At 33.7% G+C, this 14,434-nt stretch overlaps 1 protein-coding gene across 8 annotated transcripts in view; it reads left to right on the forward strand.

Moving 5' to 3' along the window:
- Nucleotides 1-14,434, forward strand: part of Ubr3 (ubiquitin protein ligase E3 component n-recognin 3) — a 226,280-nt gene that overhangs the window by 169,710 nt on the left and 42,136 nt on the right. For all 8 annotated transcript variants that reach the window (XR_007350982.1, XM_015479299.2, XM_015479298.2 and 5 more), the window contains 2 exons: nucleotides 681-786; nucleotides 9,852-9,955. Coding sequence is in view for 7 of the 8 variants with exons in the window: in XM_015479299.2 (XP_015334785.1) it covers nucleotides 681-786; nucleotides 9,852-9,955 (210 nt within the window). In the remaining variant the exon portion in view is untranslated. The remainder of the gene's footprint in view (nucleotides 1-680; nucleotides 787-9,851; nucleotides 9,956-14,434) is intronic.

Here is a 14,434-nt window from a genome sequence, read left to right on the forward strand (position 1 = left end):
AAAATAGCTGGAATAGTATTCCTATATAATACAATTATTTCATGATTGTTTCTTCATGTTGAACCAAAAGATGATGAATTCACTCTTCAGTCTAAACAAGATTTAGGGAATAATAATAATAATAGTAATAATAATAATAATAATAATAATAATAATAATAATAATAATCTTTAGGGAAAGAAGAACTTCATCTAACAGTGAACTGTAAGGATATTACTCCATACTACCCAGGATTGGGAGCTGAAGTTAGTAGTAAGTTTTGGTTAGGAGGCAACCACAATAGAGCACAAATTGGCAAGGCTGCAGCATAAAGTCAAGGCAAAGTATGGGATAAAGGGGGGGGGGAAATTCCCAAATTCAAATTGGCCATAAGGACAGTCTAGAGTCTAGTAGAAGTCATTTGGATATGTATTTTGGGGTTTACCTTAAAAGAGAATGTGAAGGGTTGGGTGATGTAGATCAGTGGCAGAATGCTTACCTAGCACATTCAAGGGACTGGGTTCAAGCCTGAGCACTGCTAAATAAATAAGTAAATAATAGAGAATATAAAGTAATTGGGACTTGAACTTGATGAGCTATAATGATCAGGGTAGGATTCAGATTTCTTTATGAAATAATTAAAACTTTGTTCAGGAAGAATTATGTGAACTTTCTATTTACACTTTCTTTACTTTTTTCAGATCAGCTGTTCCATGTATTAGCCTTGCACATGCGACTTTATAGCATTGACTCTGAGTATAATCCCTGGAAAAAGCTTACTCAGTTAGTAGAAGACATGAATTCACAGTAAGTATTATTGAAGGATGAAAATCAGTTGAAACTCTTTTTGAAAAAGTAGTTGTTAAATATAACAATGGGATTGAAATACAGGAATTTTTCTCACATTTTCTTTATGAAACATATATAATGCAAATTGAAAACCATACAATTATACTCTACATAGAAATTTCATAAAAATTCCTGTCAAGTGGGAAAATCTTTTTAAAGAATCTTATTGGTTTTCGAAACATTCAAAAGGAACCCCATAACAGCTAGTTGTTCTATTTATGTCAGCATTGATTAGTGGGCTAATAGCCTTAGGCTAATTCCTCCCTTGTAACATTCCGAATTGGTCTTTCACCTAAGGGTTTTAGCAATCCTTGATGATTTGTGGCTTCATTAGGTGCCACAAAATAGTAATTTAAAAAAAAATCCTAAACAAAACAAAAAAAAATTCTTCCTTCTGATTTATTAGCTGGATTGTTTCTATAAAGAACTTTTATCATTTGTTGATATATAGTTTGGCAGGATGAAGGCTTGATTCTTTCCTATTTTATAAATTTTCAAAGTAACAAGTTGATACCTTAGTGACTTCTAATGAAGTTCAATAAATTGTAGTTATTTATGACCTCATGGATTTTTATATAGTTAATACGTTTCTTGCCATTTCAGTCCTTCTTTTCAATGCAAATCATTCTCTTTTAGTGTAGTGAGAATCCTTCCAGGTTGGCTCTTGCATTTTTGAAATGAGCCAAGTAGTGATGATATCCTTGCTCTCTGGTACAGCAAGTGTTCATTTTGAACATATTCCACTTGGTAACTAGAGTCAGCTGTTTCTCCATGTAGCTCCCTATAATGGCAAATGATATTTAGAGACTATAGTCTGAGTCCTAGGGGGGCATATATAACTACTATGTTATTATTATTTGTAGACCATTTCAGTGATAGAGTTAAGATATATTATTTTTAAAAGAAAAAAAAAAAGATCTTGAGTTCTTACTGGTATTTGTAATTCAAATATAAGATTGTAAGGTTTTAGTTTTATTTATTTATTTATTTTGCATATTTTTCGAAACACACGACTAAATCAGTCAGGGTCACTCCAGGTGAACTGGGCTGGCACAAAATAATCACACAGAGACAGAGAAATACCTTTTTCTTTGGGTTCTGTGACAGCTCCTCTGACTCAGCTCCCACAGAAGAGGCAAGGCAGGCAAGAAAGAGAGAAAGCATGCCTTGAACCTGGGTTTTATTGGGGGAGGCTCTTCCATGGAATATTCTATCCCAAAAAGGGCAAAGGCATAGGATTACAAAGGAACAAGTAAGTGTAACTCAATCCCAGTGTGTAACACCTACTACTGGAACCACGCCTTGTTATCCTAGCTGGGGTAAAGCCCAAGTTACTGCATGCAATAATTGTTCAGAACCCTGGTGCATCAGGACTTAAAGGCATCGTCTGCATCCAGGGCAGCTCCTGACACATCTTTTTTCTTTTATTCTGAAAATCTTTGTTAACATTATTATTTATTAACATAATTATTTATTTGTATAACTAATTTTTTATAATATCAGTATTACTATTAGATAGAAGTTCTCTTTATTCATAACGTATAATGTGTATCACTAGGAATATATGGTCAAAATACTATGTTTTCAATTAACTTGAAGTTACTTTTCTTGAGTGGTTATGCCTTCAACTTGATTCATCGTCAGGCTCATTTATTTCAGTTCTTTTTCCTCAGTATTTTATGATTTTTTTCACTTTTATTTGTTTATTTTTATTATATAAGATAATTTTTCCAGAGTTATAACTAGATTTTAAAGTAAATTAAAGACCTCTATCTTCCATTTCTGTCTACTTGCATTTCTTTTTTGTGAAGTCTCTAATTATTTTGCCCATTTCTAAAAGTTGGGTTGTTGACCTTTTCACTTATAAGGTATCCTTATGTATTATGGATATTAACTCTTTGTGTTATAAGTTGCAAATATACCATATTGTCAGATATCTTTTTATTTTATGATTTTTTTGGTCAAAGATTTTAAAATTATAGTCATTTATTAATTTTTTCATTTATTCTGGATTTTGAGTCATAAACATATCTTCCCCCTACTCCTTAACTATAAAGCAGTTCATCCATGGCTTCGTGTAGTACTTCTGTGGTTTAAATTTTTAGTTTTCTAGGCTGTTTGGAATTTATCATGGCATAAAGTGTAAGTATTGGACCCAATTTCATTTTTCCATATAGCTATCAAATGGCCTACTGCTTTGCCTTCATATAACAATAACATTAAAACAGATCTTAAAATAAAACAGAAGAAAGAGAAGAAGAGTGACAATATAAACATTAGTTTACAAATTAATGCTGTCAATGGAAGGAGTAAGGTAGAAAACTTAACCAATGAAACTTTATCCTAAATTATGTAGTATAATCAAACACGATTATACAGAATTTTAAATTTTTCTTTGTTCAGAGGTTATGTGTTCTGTGTATTTTTGAAAAAGAAAACAGTTTAAATCCCACAAATTGACATTTTGTGTCAATCACTAGTGGACTAAGATATTTTCCTCAGTAATCTCTGAAATTTGTTTTTAAGTTTTATACTTAACACAGCACACAAACTGAATTGTTTTTGTATGTAAGACTGATTTTGCCTGAAATGCTGTCATGAGTACTTGGGGCATTTATCTTCTACATGGTATTCCTAGAGGTAATAACATTTAAACTTATTTTATAAACTCTTGAACTATGTATTTGACATGTAAAAAATGTACAGTATTAATGCCAACCGTCCCTTAAAAGTTAGCCTATAAGTATTGTTGTATAATTTTCTTTGGTTAGAAACATTTTGGTCTAAGTAATGTCGTCAGAATTTTCTTCAGTGCCATTCAGCAAAACCATCTGTTTTTTAGCTTATGCAACTACCAAAAATTTGTATGCTGCAGAGTACCTTATAGTTTTCATTTTTAAAATTTCTTCACTGTTCTTGTGGAACCTGACCTAGAGGAAAGCTCCAAGGAAATTTACTTGAGAAAAGCCAACATTTCCAGGTTAAATAGTGGAATCTACTAAAGATAACCAATAGTGTCTACCATCCCAACCCTCCAAAGTTGAGGTTGTTGTTTGTGCTTATTTGTGGGATATTTGAATAAAATCGGACACTAAATTTTTCAGTTCCATGTCCCTCATGAAAAACAAGCAGTTACTTACATTGACTTGCAGACAAAGTAGAAACCGCCCTGCATGTTTTTGTTTTTGTAAAGATTTTTCCATCCAAGTACGTGCAATCCAATTTCTTGTCTATCACACTATTGTATAAAGAGCAGCAAAACTGGAGGGAAGAAGTGACTGCTATACACACTGAATCGCTCTGCATAGTCTTATTTGAGACAATTGATGTATGAATCTTGACTTTTTAATATTTGGAAACATCAAATAAAAATGGAAATGATAAAAAAAAAAAGAAAAGGGGGAAGACGTTTTTTGTTTACGGGCATAGAAAGATCACCACTAAAATATAATAATAAAAGATAAATAAATCCAGGAGAAGAAAATGTGTAGTTATGCCAGTGTTTGTATAATAAAGTTGGGGGTGGGTGAGGATAAGAAAATAATTTGGTGCTTGTTTGTTAAAAAAATAAACCAATCCACAAGCATACATATCTGGATATTAGATTTACACCATAGATGATACTAAGGAGCATTACTTTTATTAAAAAATATACTGAGTTAAATGGAACTTCATATGGGAAAGAATTAATATTTACCCCTGTCACAGAATCCAAAGAAAAAGGTATTTCTTTGTCTCTGTGTGATTATTTCATGCCAGCCCAGTTCACCTGGAGTGACCCTGACTGGTTTAGTCCTGTGTTTAGAAAAAGATGCAAATAACCAATAAATAAATAAATAAATAAATAAATCTAAAACTTATTCAAATTTTGCTAATTGTTTCAGTAAAATATATAGCAAAATAAAATTCAAGATCATGCTTACATTTGTTGTCATGTATCTTTAATTTTCTTTAATATGAAATTGGTCCTGAGTTTTTCTTTGTATTTCATAACATTGACATTTTTAAGAAAAGTTTAGGCAAGTTAGTTTGGTAGAAAGTCTTTTAATTTGCTTCTAGCCTACTGATGAGATTCCAGTTATACAATTGAGCAGAAATACTACATACTTACTTTGTGGTCTTTTTTTTTTTTTTTTTTTAAATGGTACTGGGGATTGAACCCAGGGCCTTGAGCATGCTAGGCAAGGGCTCTACCACTAAGCTACATCTCCAGCTACACTCTCAGCCCTTGTGTGTCATAAGAGGAGGCACATGCTGTTGATTTGTTTCTTATGATAACAACTCTGATTATGTAGCTAAGGAGGTATCTGCCAAGTGTCTCCCCTATAGAGTTATCATTTTACCTTTTATAATTAGTAAGTATTGTATGGGAAGACACTTTGAGACTATGTATATATCCTGCTATACCTCATAACAAAGACAAAACTTTGGGCATGTATTTTGTGCTTATAGACAAAATTAGCAAGCCATGAGTATTTTGCATGTTGTGATAAGGAAAATTGCTTTCCTTGATGTTAGCTAGTAATTTTCTAGCTAGATTTGAAAACTCAAGGGTGAAAATAGTGTAGAAATAAAAGATTAGAATTCCTGAATCTAAAAGATGTTCGCCAAACAAAAAGTTTCTAAGCTTAGTGTTGGAAAATTAAAAGTTTATAGTACAGGGCTGGGGATGTGGCTCAAGCGGTAGTGCGCTCGCCTGGCATGCGTGCGGCCTGGGTTCGATCCTCAGCACCACATACAAACAAAGATGTTGTGTCCGCCGAAATCTAAAAAGTAAATATTAAAATTCTCTCTCTCTTCCTCTCTCTCTCTCACTCTCTCTTAAAAAAAAAGTTTATAGTACAGACATAGGTTCTTTGCTTTTCCTAATACTGAATGCCACATTATGTGGAGATTTTCTATCCATCCATGCATCCATCCATGCATCCATCCATGCATCCATCCATCTATCTGGAACGGGGAACATAGCTGTTAAGAAATAGAGCTGTATGGAGGATGGGAAAGGCAGCGGAGCACAACAGACACTAGGATGGCAATTTGTAAATCAATGGATGTGTAACTGATGTGATTCTGCAATCTGTGTATGGGGTGAAGGTGGGAGTTCATAACCCACTTGAATCAAAGTGTCGAATATGATATGTCAAGAAATTTGTAATGTTTTGAACNTAAAAAAAAAAAAAAAAAAAAGAAATAGAGCTGTGATCTGAATCTACATCTTCCTGACTTCAGAGACTAAGCTTTTTTTTTATTTTTTATTTTTTTTATTTTTTTAGAGACTAAGCTTTAACTATTATTCTATGCTTCCTTTCCTAGCATTGGAAGGTCTGAAGAATTTCTTGAAAATCTGATTGTTTTCCCCACCTCATAGCCACATACACATATTTATTCTCTTTTTTTATGATTCATTAGTTCATTACACTATAATACTCTAGTAAATTGTAATATGTCATGTGTTTAATGTTTATATATTTTTCAATTGAAATCTTTTTCTATTTTCTCACTTTAACATTTTTCCAGCACAAAAATTCTAATATTGCATGTTTTACTATATATACCTTTTTAATAAAATATTTCTTTTGTTGTAGATGAATACAATACCTTTACTTATTTGTTTTTTATGTGGTGCTGAGGATCGAACCCAGTGCCTTACACATGCTAGGCAAGCACTGTACCACTGAGCTACAACCCCAGCCATACACACACACACACACACACACACAGACTTTTATTCATTGTCCTAATGAAAATTATTTTCTTTTAATTTCATTGTGTTGATGATAACTGAGTTATTTTTTAAGTGGGAAATTATTTCTGTTAACTATATTACTTCCAATTTTCTTGTTATCTGTAGAGGAAAGAGTAACACATGATTTTTATGATCTGGATTCAAAAGACTAAAAACTTTTGAGAGAAACAATCAAAAAGAAACACAGCTTTTTATTAAAGGGTAGTTTTTAGGTGAAATTTAAAAAGGAAGGTGTAGATATTTCTCACATGCTCGTTGCCCTCATGCATGTACTGCCTCTCTATTACTTACCACCAGAGTAGTACATTTGTTAAAACTGATGAACCTGCATTGAAACATCATAACCACCACATTAGGTAATGTAATTCACATTAGGTCTCACACTTAGTTGTCTAATTTTAGTTTCTTTTGCCACCCTTTAATTTGTTCATCCATCTATCATTTCATTAATTTTTCATTTGTTTATTTAGTCTGCTAAATAAACAAATTTTTGAATTTGTTTATTAACTCTGAATTCTGACATTGGGATATCATTGTAAAGGTGATATAGTTCTTGTGGAAGCTTTTCCCACATACTAACAATATAGAGGAAGAATTAGAAGAGTATAAATTTGGAGGAGATTGAATAATTGGAAGGCAGTGGCCATAGGGTGTCAAAGAGGGAGTGGAGATAAAGTCTTTAGGACTTAATGCCAATTAATTTTTTTGCTTAGTATTGAAAATTACACACAGGGGAGAGAAGACAGGTTTGGAATATCCCCAAATTTGTAGCTTATTTATTCATTATACTTTTATTATGTGAATATTATATTTCAGGCATTGTGCTGAGTGCTAAAGGATGAAAGAAATATAACATTTCAACTATAAAATTATTAGAAGGGAGAACAGATTAATTGTGACTATTTGGGAGTGTATGTATGGAGTACGAGGAAAGATTGTGAATTCACTTTCAGACATGTTGAGTTTGAGCTGCCTGTTGGATATACAACAAGTGGAAATAATGAATATTCAGATACAGATTTAAGGAGAATCATGGATAGACATACAGACTTGGATGTCGTCAGTGTATAGCTGATGACTGAGATCATGGGTTAGGCTATTAGGTCTTTTAAGAAGAGCCTTTGGTGTGAAAAGAAGGGAGAATGAGAACCATGGGGAAGGCTCTAGATTGGTTAGAGAAAGAAGAGGAACCTGTGAAGACTGGCGTGGAGAAATTTGACATGTAAAAGAGAACCTACAGCAGTATGTAACAAAAGCCAAGAGTATTCATTTGTATCTAAAGTCAAGTCATAGATCAATAAGATAAAGATTTAAAATATTGACTAAATTTTATAACTAGGAGATCATTTTTGATCATATGGAAAACTAGTCTATGGGCTACTAAAATTGTAGAAATGGGTATCCCTCCAATATTGTCCTTCTTTCTTCTTTCAATTTTGAAGAACTTTGGTCTTGAATATTGAGAGGCTAGAGAGGCTTGAGAGACAGGATAATAGTAGGTTTTGTAGTCTTGAAGAAGGAGACAATTATAGCATATTAAGAGACATTTGTAAGTTGGGTGCATTGGCACATGCCTATAATCCCAGTGTCTTGGGAGACTGAGTCAAGAGTATCACAAATTTGGGGTCAGCCTCAGCAACTCAAAATAAAAAACAAAAAGGGCTAGGAGTATAGCTCAGTGGTAAAGCTCCCCTGGATGTAATTGCCAATACTAAACAAAAAATAATAAAGAGATTTGTAGAAAATGGAGAAATTCAAAGAGCTGTTTTCCTCTGGCAGTTTAAAGCCTCACAGCAGCAGGAACTGATTAATCTACCAATGTATACAGTACCTGGTTCATAATAAGTAATCAGTAAATATTTATTGAATGAAGAAGCTTAATTTTTGCTTATTCCATGTCTAGTCAGAAGTGTAGTTTGAGAACTTAGCCAATTCTTTAGGTTCCTCTTTACGTTTTTTTCTCTGACATTAAAAATTAAACCTATAATAAAAAAATTTAACCTTCTAGGGCTGCGGGTGTAGATCAGTGTTAGAATGCTTGCCTCATAGATGTGAAGGCCTGGGTTCAATCTTCAGTATCACAAAAACTGAAACTAAATAATTAAAATAAAAAGGTAACATTCTAAAGGTATTTTAAAAGTTCTTTTGGAATAAGCTCTACTTTATAATAGATTCTATGTTTTTCATAGTACTACACATTTGTAAGTTTTACTACACTGACTTTTATAGAATATTTTAAGTTTTACTTTGGTTATTATCTTTTCTGAAACTTTGCAAATGTTAAAAATTCTATTTAAATTTTATGGTAGTCATAATGTTGAAACAGCTTTTTACTACGAGATATTAACCAAGCTTTTTCAATATGACTTAACTTGTGAATTGTCCCTGTCTCGTTCTAGAATGAGAGCATTTATTCTTTAGTGCTTTGTGATAATCATTTGCATGTCCCTCTCATTTCTCAGCCATGGCTATTAATTCAGAAGATACATGAGGAGGGATGATGAGGATGAGGAAAATACAAACAGACACACATAGAGAGTAAAAGGTGGGGCCAACCCCTGATGGGGGAAGACTGACACCAGAGCTAGCTCAGCACATTTATTATATAGGTTTTATCATCAAAAGGTTAATTGTGGGGAAAGTTTCACCAAAGCAGGCAATCTGAAGGATATAGGACTGGCAGGACAATTGGGGTCATCTTGTTTTGCTCAAAATTCACTGTCCCTGTGAGTTGGTGTCTGAACTCAAGACCTAAACTGATAACTGCTATGTGCCTTTGCACGTAGCACCCCCACATTACCCTCCTCATCACTATAGCAACTGGGCCATAATGACCTGCATTTTTGTACAGGCAGCTCCCAGCGCAAATATAGCCATGAGAGAGTCAGAGGCCGTAATTTGATTCAAATCACCGCTTCCACGGTGATTGTCCTATGAGCTACCCCATTTGTCCTAAAACAATTCTCTGTTCTAATTCTCTTATATTTCATTTAATGCTTCACTTAATTTCTATAATTTTAAGAGGTTAGAAAGACTCATAATTAAGTTAATGTATCCCAGTTGTTTACTTTGGTAAGATTTAGTAAAGTATCTATACAATTTTTTCAAATTAGGAAAAGGAAATTATGGGTCTAAAAAATTTTTAGGCAAAAGATTATTTTGAGATTTCTCACTTGTTTATAAAGATTTTATTTCTGTTTCATAGACATATAGAATATACAATGAATTAAAAAAGATGTACAATACTATTTAAAGTGATTATTCATTTTTCTTTTAGGTTGGGAAATGAAGAACAACAGCCTGAGGTTCCAATTCTTTATCATGATGTAACATCCCTTTTGCTTATCCAAATCTTAATGATGCCACAACCTCTACACAAAGGTATGTCTTTATAACTCAAATTCTTTTATTATGTACTATATATTGTATTATGACTATTCTGGAGATTGATGGATCAATTAGAGCATTCAATCTGCTGGAGATTTTTGTGATAAAACATTTTTTATTAGTAGTAAATGATTATCATATGTAAGAAGATGACAGTGAAATAAAGGTAGTTATTTCATTTGAGTTTGTTTGCAGTATTGTAGTCAATAAGAGGTAAAGAATGGGAAAAGTATTCAGAAAACTTTTTTTTAAAAATGGAATTGACTGTACAAAACCAAAAAAAAGAGCAATCTGCCACTTTTAATGCCTCCACCTTATCTATGTAAATCCATAGTTCATATATAGTAATTATAAAGCTATAAAAAATGTGATGTCCTGTCATTTTAAGCTAGTGCTAATGTAATAACATTATTATATTAATTGCATTAATATTAGCAACATTTTAATTATTGCTTAATAGTCTTCATAGTTTTCACTTGAAGACATTTAAAATATTCTCTCAGATAATTAATATTCTTCTGTGTTGGAGTAGTAATTGTCTTTTGTTCTGCTATTATAAGTTATAGTAGAAGGAACATCTGTGGGTGTATAAAGGCATTCTTGCTGGAGAAGACATTCTTTGTACATCAATTTGATCATTCGATAAAAATCACTTACCTAAGGACATCAAGTGATCTTATTTTAAATATAGACAAATTATGATATTTCATGTAAATTATAATATTCTGTAAAGAGAAAATGTCCTCAAAAAGTGTCTTAGTCAACTTTTTGTTGCTGTGACCAAAATACCTGACATAAAAAACTTAAAGGGGGCCCAGGACCACCCCTGCCGCCATGTGGGAGCTGACCCAGGTCTGCCCCCACTGACCTGATGACCTATGCTGGATACAGGCCCAGGCATAGGCCCGCTTCTGCCTACCTGTGCAGGAGCCCAGACCCAGGGTAGGTCTGGGTCCTCACCACTGATTGGCAGGCCTATGCCAGAGACTAGGCCTAACCCACCTCCATCTTGGAATATTGCAGCCATTGCCATAACTCTTCCCACGCAGTTTCGTCAACCTTGTGACAACAGACAGGTCCTGGAGGCAGCTGCATCTCCAAACAGGCGGCCCAAAGCCATTGTTAGGCCCACCCTTTCAGCCCCATTGCTGAAAGTGGTTGCATTCATCTTGGGGCACCCCCACTGCTATCTCAAGTTACCTCTGCAATTGCTGCCACCACCTTTAGTCACAGTAGCATCCATCGCGGGACACTGGCAGGGTCTGGAAGCCCAACACCAAGGTGAGGTACAGATAATCTGCACGGATACTACAAGATTATAGTGTAGAAACTGTAATACCTCAGATCTGTACTGCAAGAAAGGAAGACACATAGACAACATGAAAATAATCAGGGAATTTTGTGCCCCAAACAAACCAGGATCCTACAATAATAGAATCCATGACAGCACAGTTGATGAAATAGCAGAGAAGGAGTTCAGAATATACATAATTAAAATGACCTGTGAATTAAAGAATGACCTAAATGAGCAAATACAGGCAAAGATTGATCACTCCAACAAAGAGATAAGGGAGCAAATACAGGTAGCAAAAGGTTACTTCAAAAAAGAGAGATTCTGGAAAAAAAAATTGGAAATCCTCACGATGAAGGAAATAATAAACCAAATAAAAAACTCAATAGAAAGCATCACCAAAAGAGTGGATCACTTGGAAGACAGAACGTCAGATAATAAAGTCAGAGTATTCAATCTGGAAAATAAAGTTGACTACTCAGTGAAGATGGTAAGAAACCATGAACAGAACATCCAAGAATTATGGGATAGCATCAAAAGACCAAAAATAAGAGTTATTGGGATAGAGGAAGGCACAGAGATTCAAACCAAAGGAATGCACAATCACTTCATTGAGATAATATAAGAAAATTTCCCAAATATGAAGAATGAATTGGAAAATCAAATACAAGAGGCATACAGGACACCGGATGTACAAAATTACAACAGATCTACACCAAGGCACATTATATTGGAAATGCCTAGCATACAGAATAGGGATAGAATCTTAAATGCCACAAGAGGAATCAAATCACATATAGGGGGAGACCAATTCGCGTATCGGCAAATTTTTCAACCCAGACCCTCAAGCCAGGAGGAGATCCTGGAACAACATATACCAAGCTCTGAAAGAAAATGGATGCCAACCAAGAATCTTATATCTTGCAAAATTAAGCTTCAGATTTGATGACAATAAAAACTTTTCATGATAAACAAAAATTAAAAGAATTTTCAGGAAAGAAAGCCTGCATAATAGAACATTCTTGGCAAAATATTCCATGAGGAGGAAATGAAAAGCAACAGTGAAAATCTGTAAAGCTAAGAACTACACTAAAGGAAAGGCAAATCAAAGAGAAGCCAAGTCAATTTAAGAACCAAAAATAACCAAAATGACTGGGAATATAAAACGTATTTCAGTTATAACCCTGAATGTGAATGGCCTAAACTCATCAATTAAAGACAGATTGGATTTTTAAAAAGACCCAACAATATGCTGCCTTCAAGAGACTCACCTCCCAGGAAAAGACATTCACAGACTGAAGATGAAAGGATGGGAGAAAATGTGTCACTCACATAGACCGTGTAAACAAGCAGGGGTTTCCATCCTTATATCAAATAAAGTGGATTTCAAACCAAAGTTAGTGAAAAGGGATAAAGAAGGACATTTCATACTACTCAAGGGAATCATACATCAATAAGACACAACAATTGTAAATATCTATACCCCAAACAATGGGGTATCTATGTATATCAAACAAACCCTCTCAACTTTAAGAATCAAATACACTACAACACAATAATGTTGACTTTAACATACTTCTCCCACCACTGGATAGATCTTTCAAAAAAAAAAAAAAAAACTAAACAAAGAAACTATAGAATTCAGTAATACAGCCAATAATTTGGACTTAACAGACATATATAGAATACTTTATCAACAAGTGAATACACTTTTTTCACGGCAGCACATGGATCCTTCTCCAAAATAGATCATTTGATATGATTGCCACAAAGCAAGTCTTAGCAAATACAAAAAAGTAGAGATACTATCCTGCATTCTGTCTGACCATATGGAATGAAATTAGAAATCAATGATAAAATTAAAAAGAGAAGCTACTCCAACACCTGGAGACTAAACAATATGCTATTGAATGACATGTGAATAACAGAAGACATCAGGGAGGAGATAAAAAAATTCTTAGAGGTAAATGAGAACTTCAGTACAACTTATCAAAAATCTCTGGGATATCATGAAAGCAGTGCTTAGAGAAAAGTTCATTGCATGGAGTTCATTCATTAAAAGAACAAAAAGTCAACAAGTAAACGACCAGACATTACAGCTCAAAGCCCTAGAAAAAGAAAAATAAACCAACACCAAAAGTAGTAGAAGACAGGAAATAATTAAAATCAGGGCAGAAATCAATGAAATTGAAACAAAAGAAACAATTCAAAAAATTGACAAAACAAAAAGCTGGTTCTTTGAAAATAAATAAAATTGACAAGCCATTAGACACCCCAACAAGAAGGAGGGAGAAAACTCAAAGTACCAAAATTTGTGATGAAAAAGGAAATATAACATACACTATTGAAATACAGAAGATAATTAGAATCTGTTTTTGAAAATTTATATTTCAATAAAATAGAAAACCTAGAAGATACCGACAAATTTCTAGAGGCATATGATTGACCCAAACTGAATCAAGAAGACATATACAATTTAAACAGATCAATTTCAAGCAATGAAATAGAAGACCCCATCAAAAGCCTACCAACTAAGGAAAGCCTGGAACCAGACAGATTCACAGCTGAGTTGTACAAGACCTACAAGGAAGAATTAATACTAATACTCCTCAAATTATTCTATGAAATAGGAAAGGAAGGAACCCTTGTAAACTCATTCTACAAAGCTGGTATCATCCTGATACCAAAACCAGGAAGAGACACATCAAGGAAAGAAAATTTCAGACCAATATCCATGATGAACATTGATGCAAAAATTCTCAATAAAACTCTGGCAAATCGCATACAAAACATAAGGAAAAAAAATAGTGCTCCATGATCAAGTGGGGTTTATGCTGGGGATCAAGGTTGGTTCAACATATGGACATCAATAAACATAATTCATCCCATCAGTAGACTTAGAGATAAGAATCATGTGATTATATCAATTGATAACAGAAAAAATGTTTGACAAAATACAGCACCCTTTCATGTTCAAAACACTAGAAAAACTAGGTACAGTAGGAACATACCTCAACATTGTAAAAGCTATCTGTGCTAAACCCAAGGCCAACATCATTCTAAATCGAGAAAAATTAGAAGCATTCCCACTAGAAACTGGAACAAGACAGGGATGCCCTCTTTCACCACTTCTGTTCAACATAGTTCTTAAAACTCTAGCCAGAGCAGTTAGACAGACAGAA

Source organism: Marmota marmota, unplaced genomic scaffold, assembly GCF_001458135.2.
Source record: "Marmota marmota marmota unplaced genomic scaffold, marMar, whole genome shotgun sequence".
Classification (NCBI taxonomy): domain Eukaryota; kingdom Metazoa; phylum Chordata; class Mammalia; order Rodentia; family Sciuridae; genus Marmota; species Marmota marmota.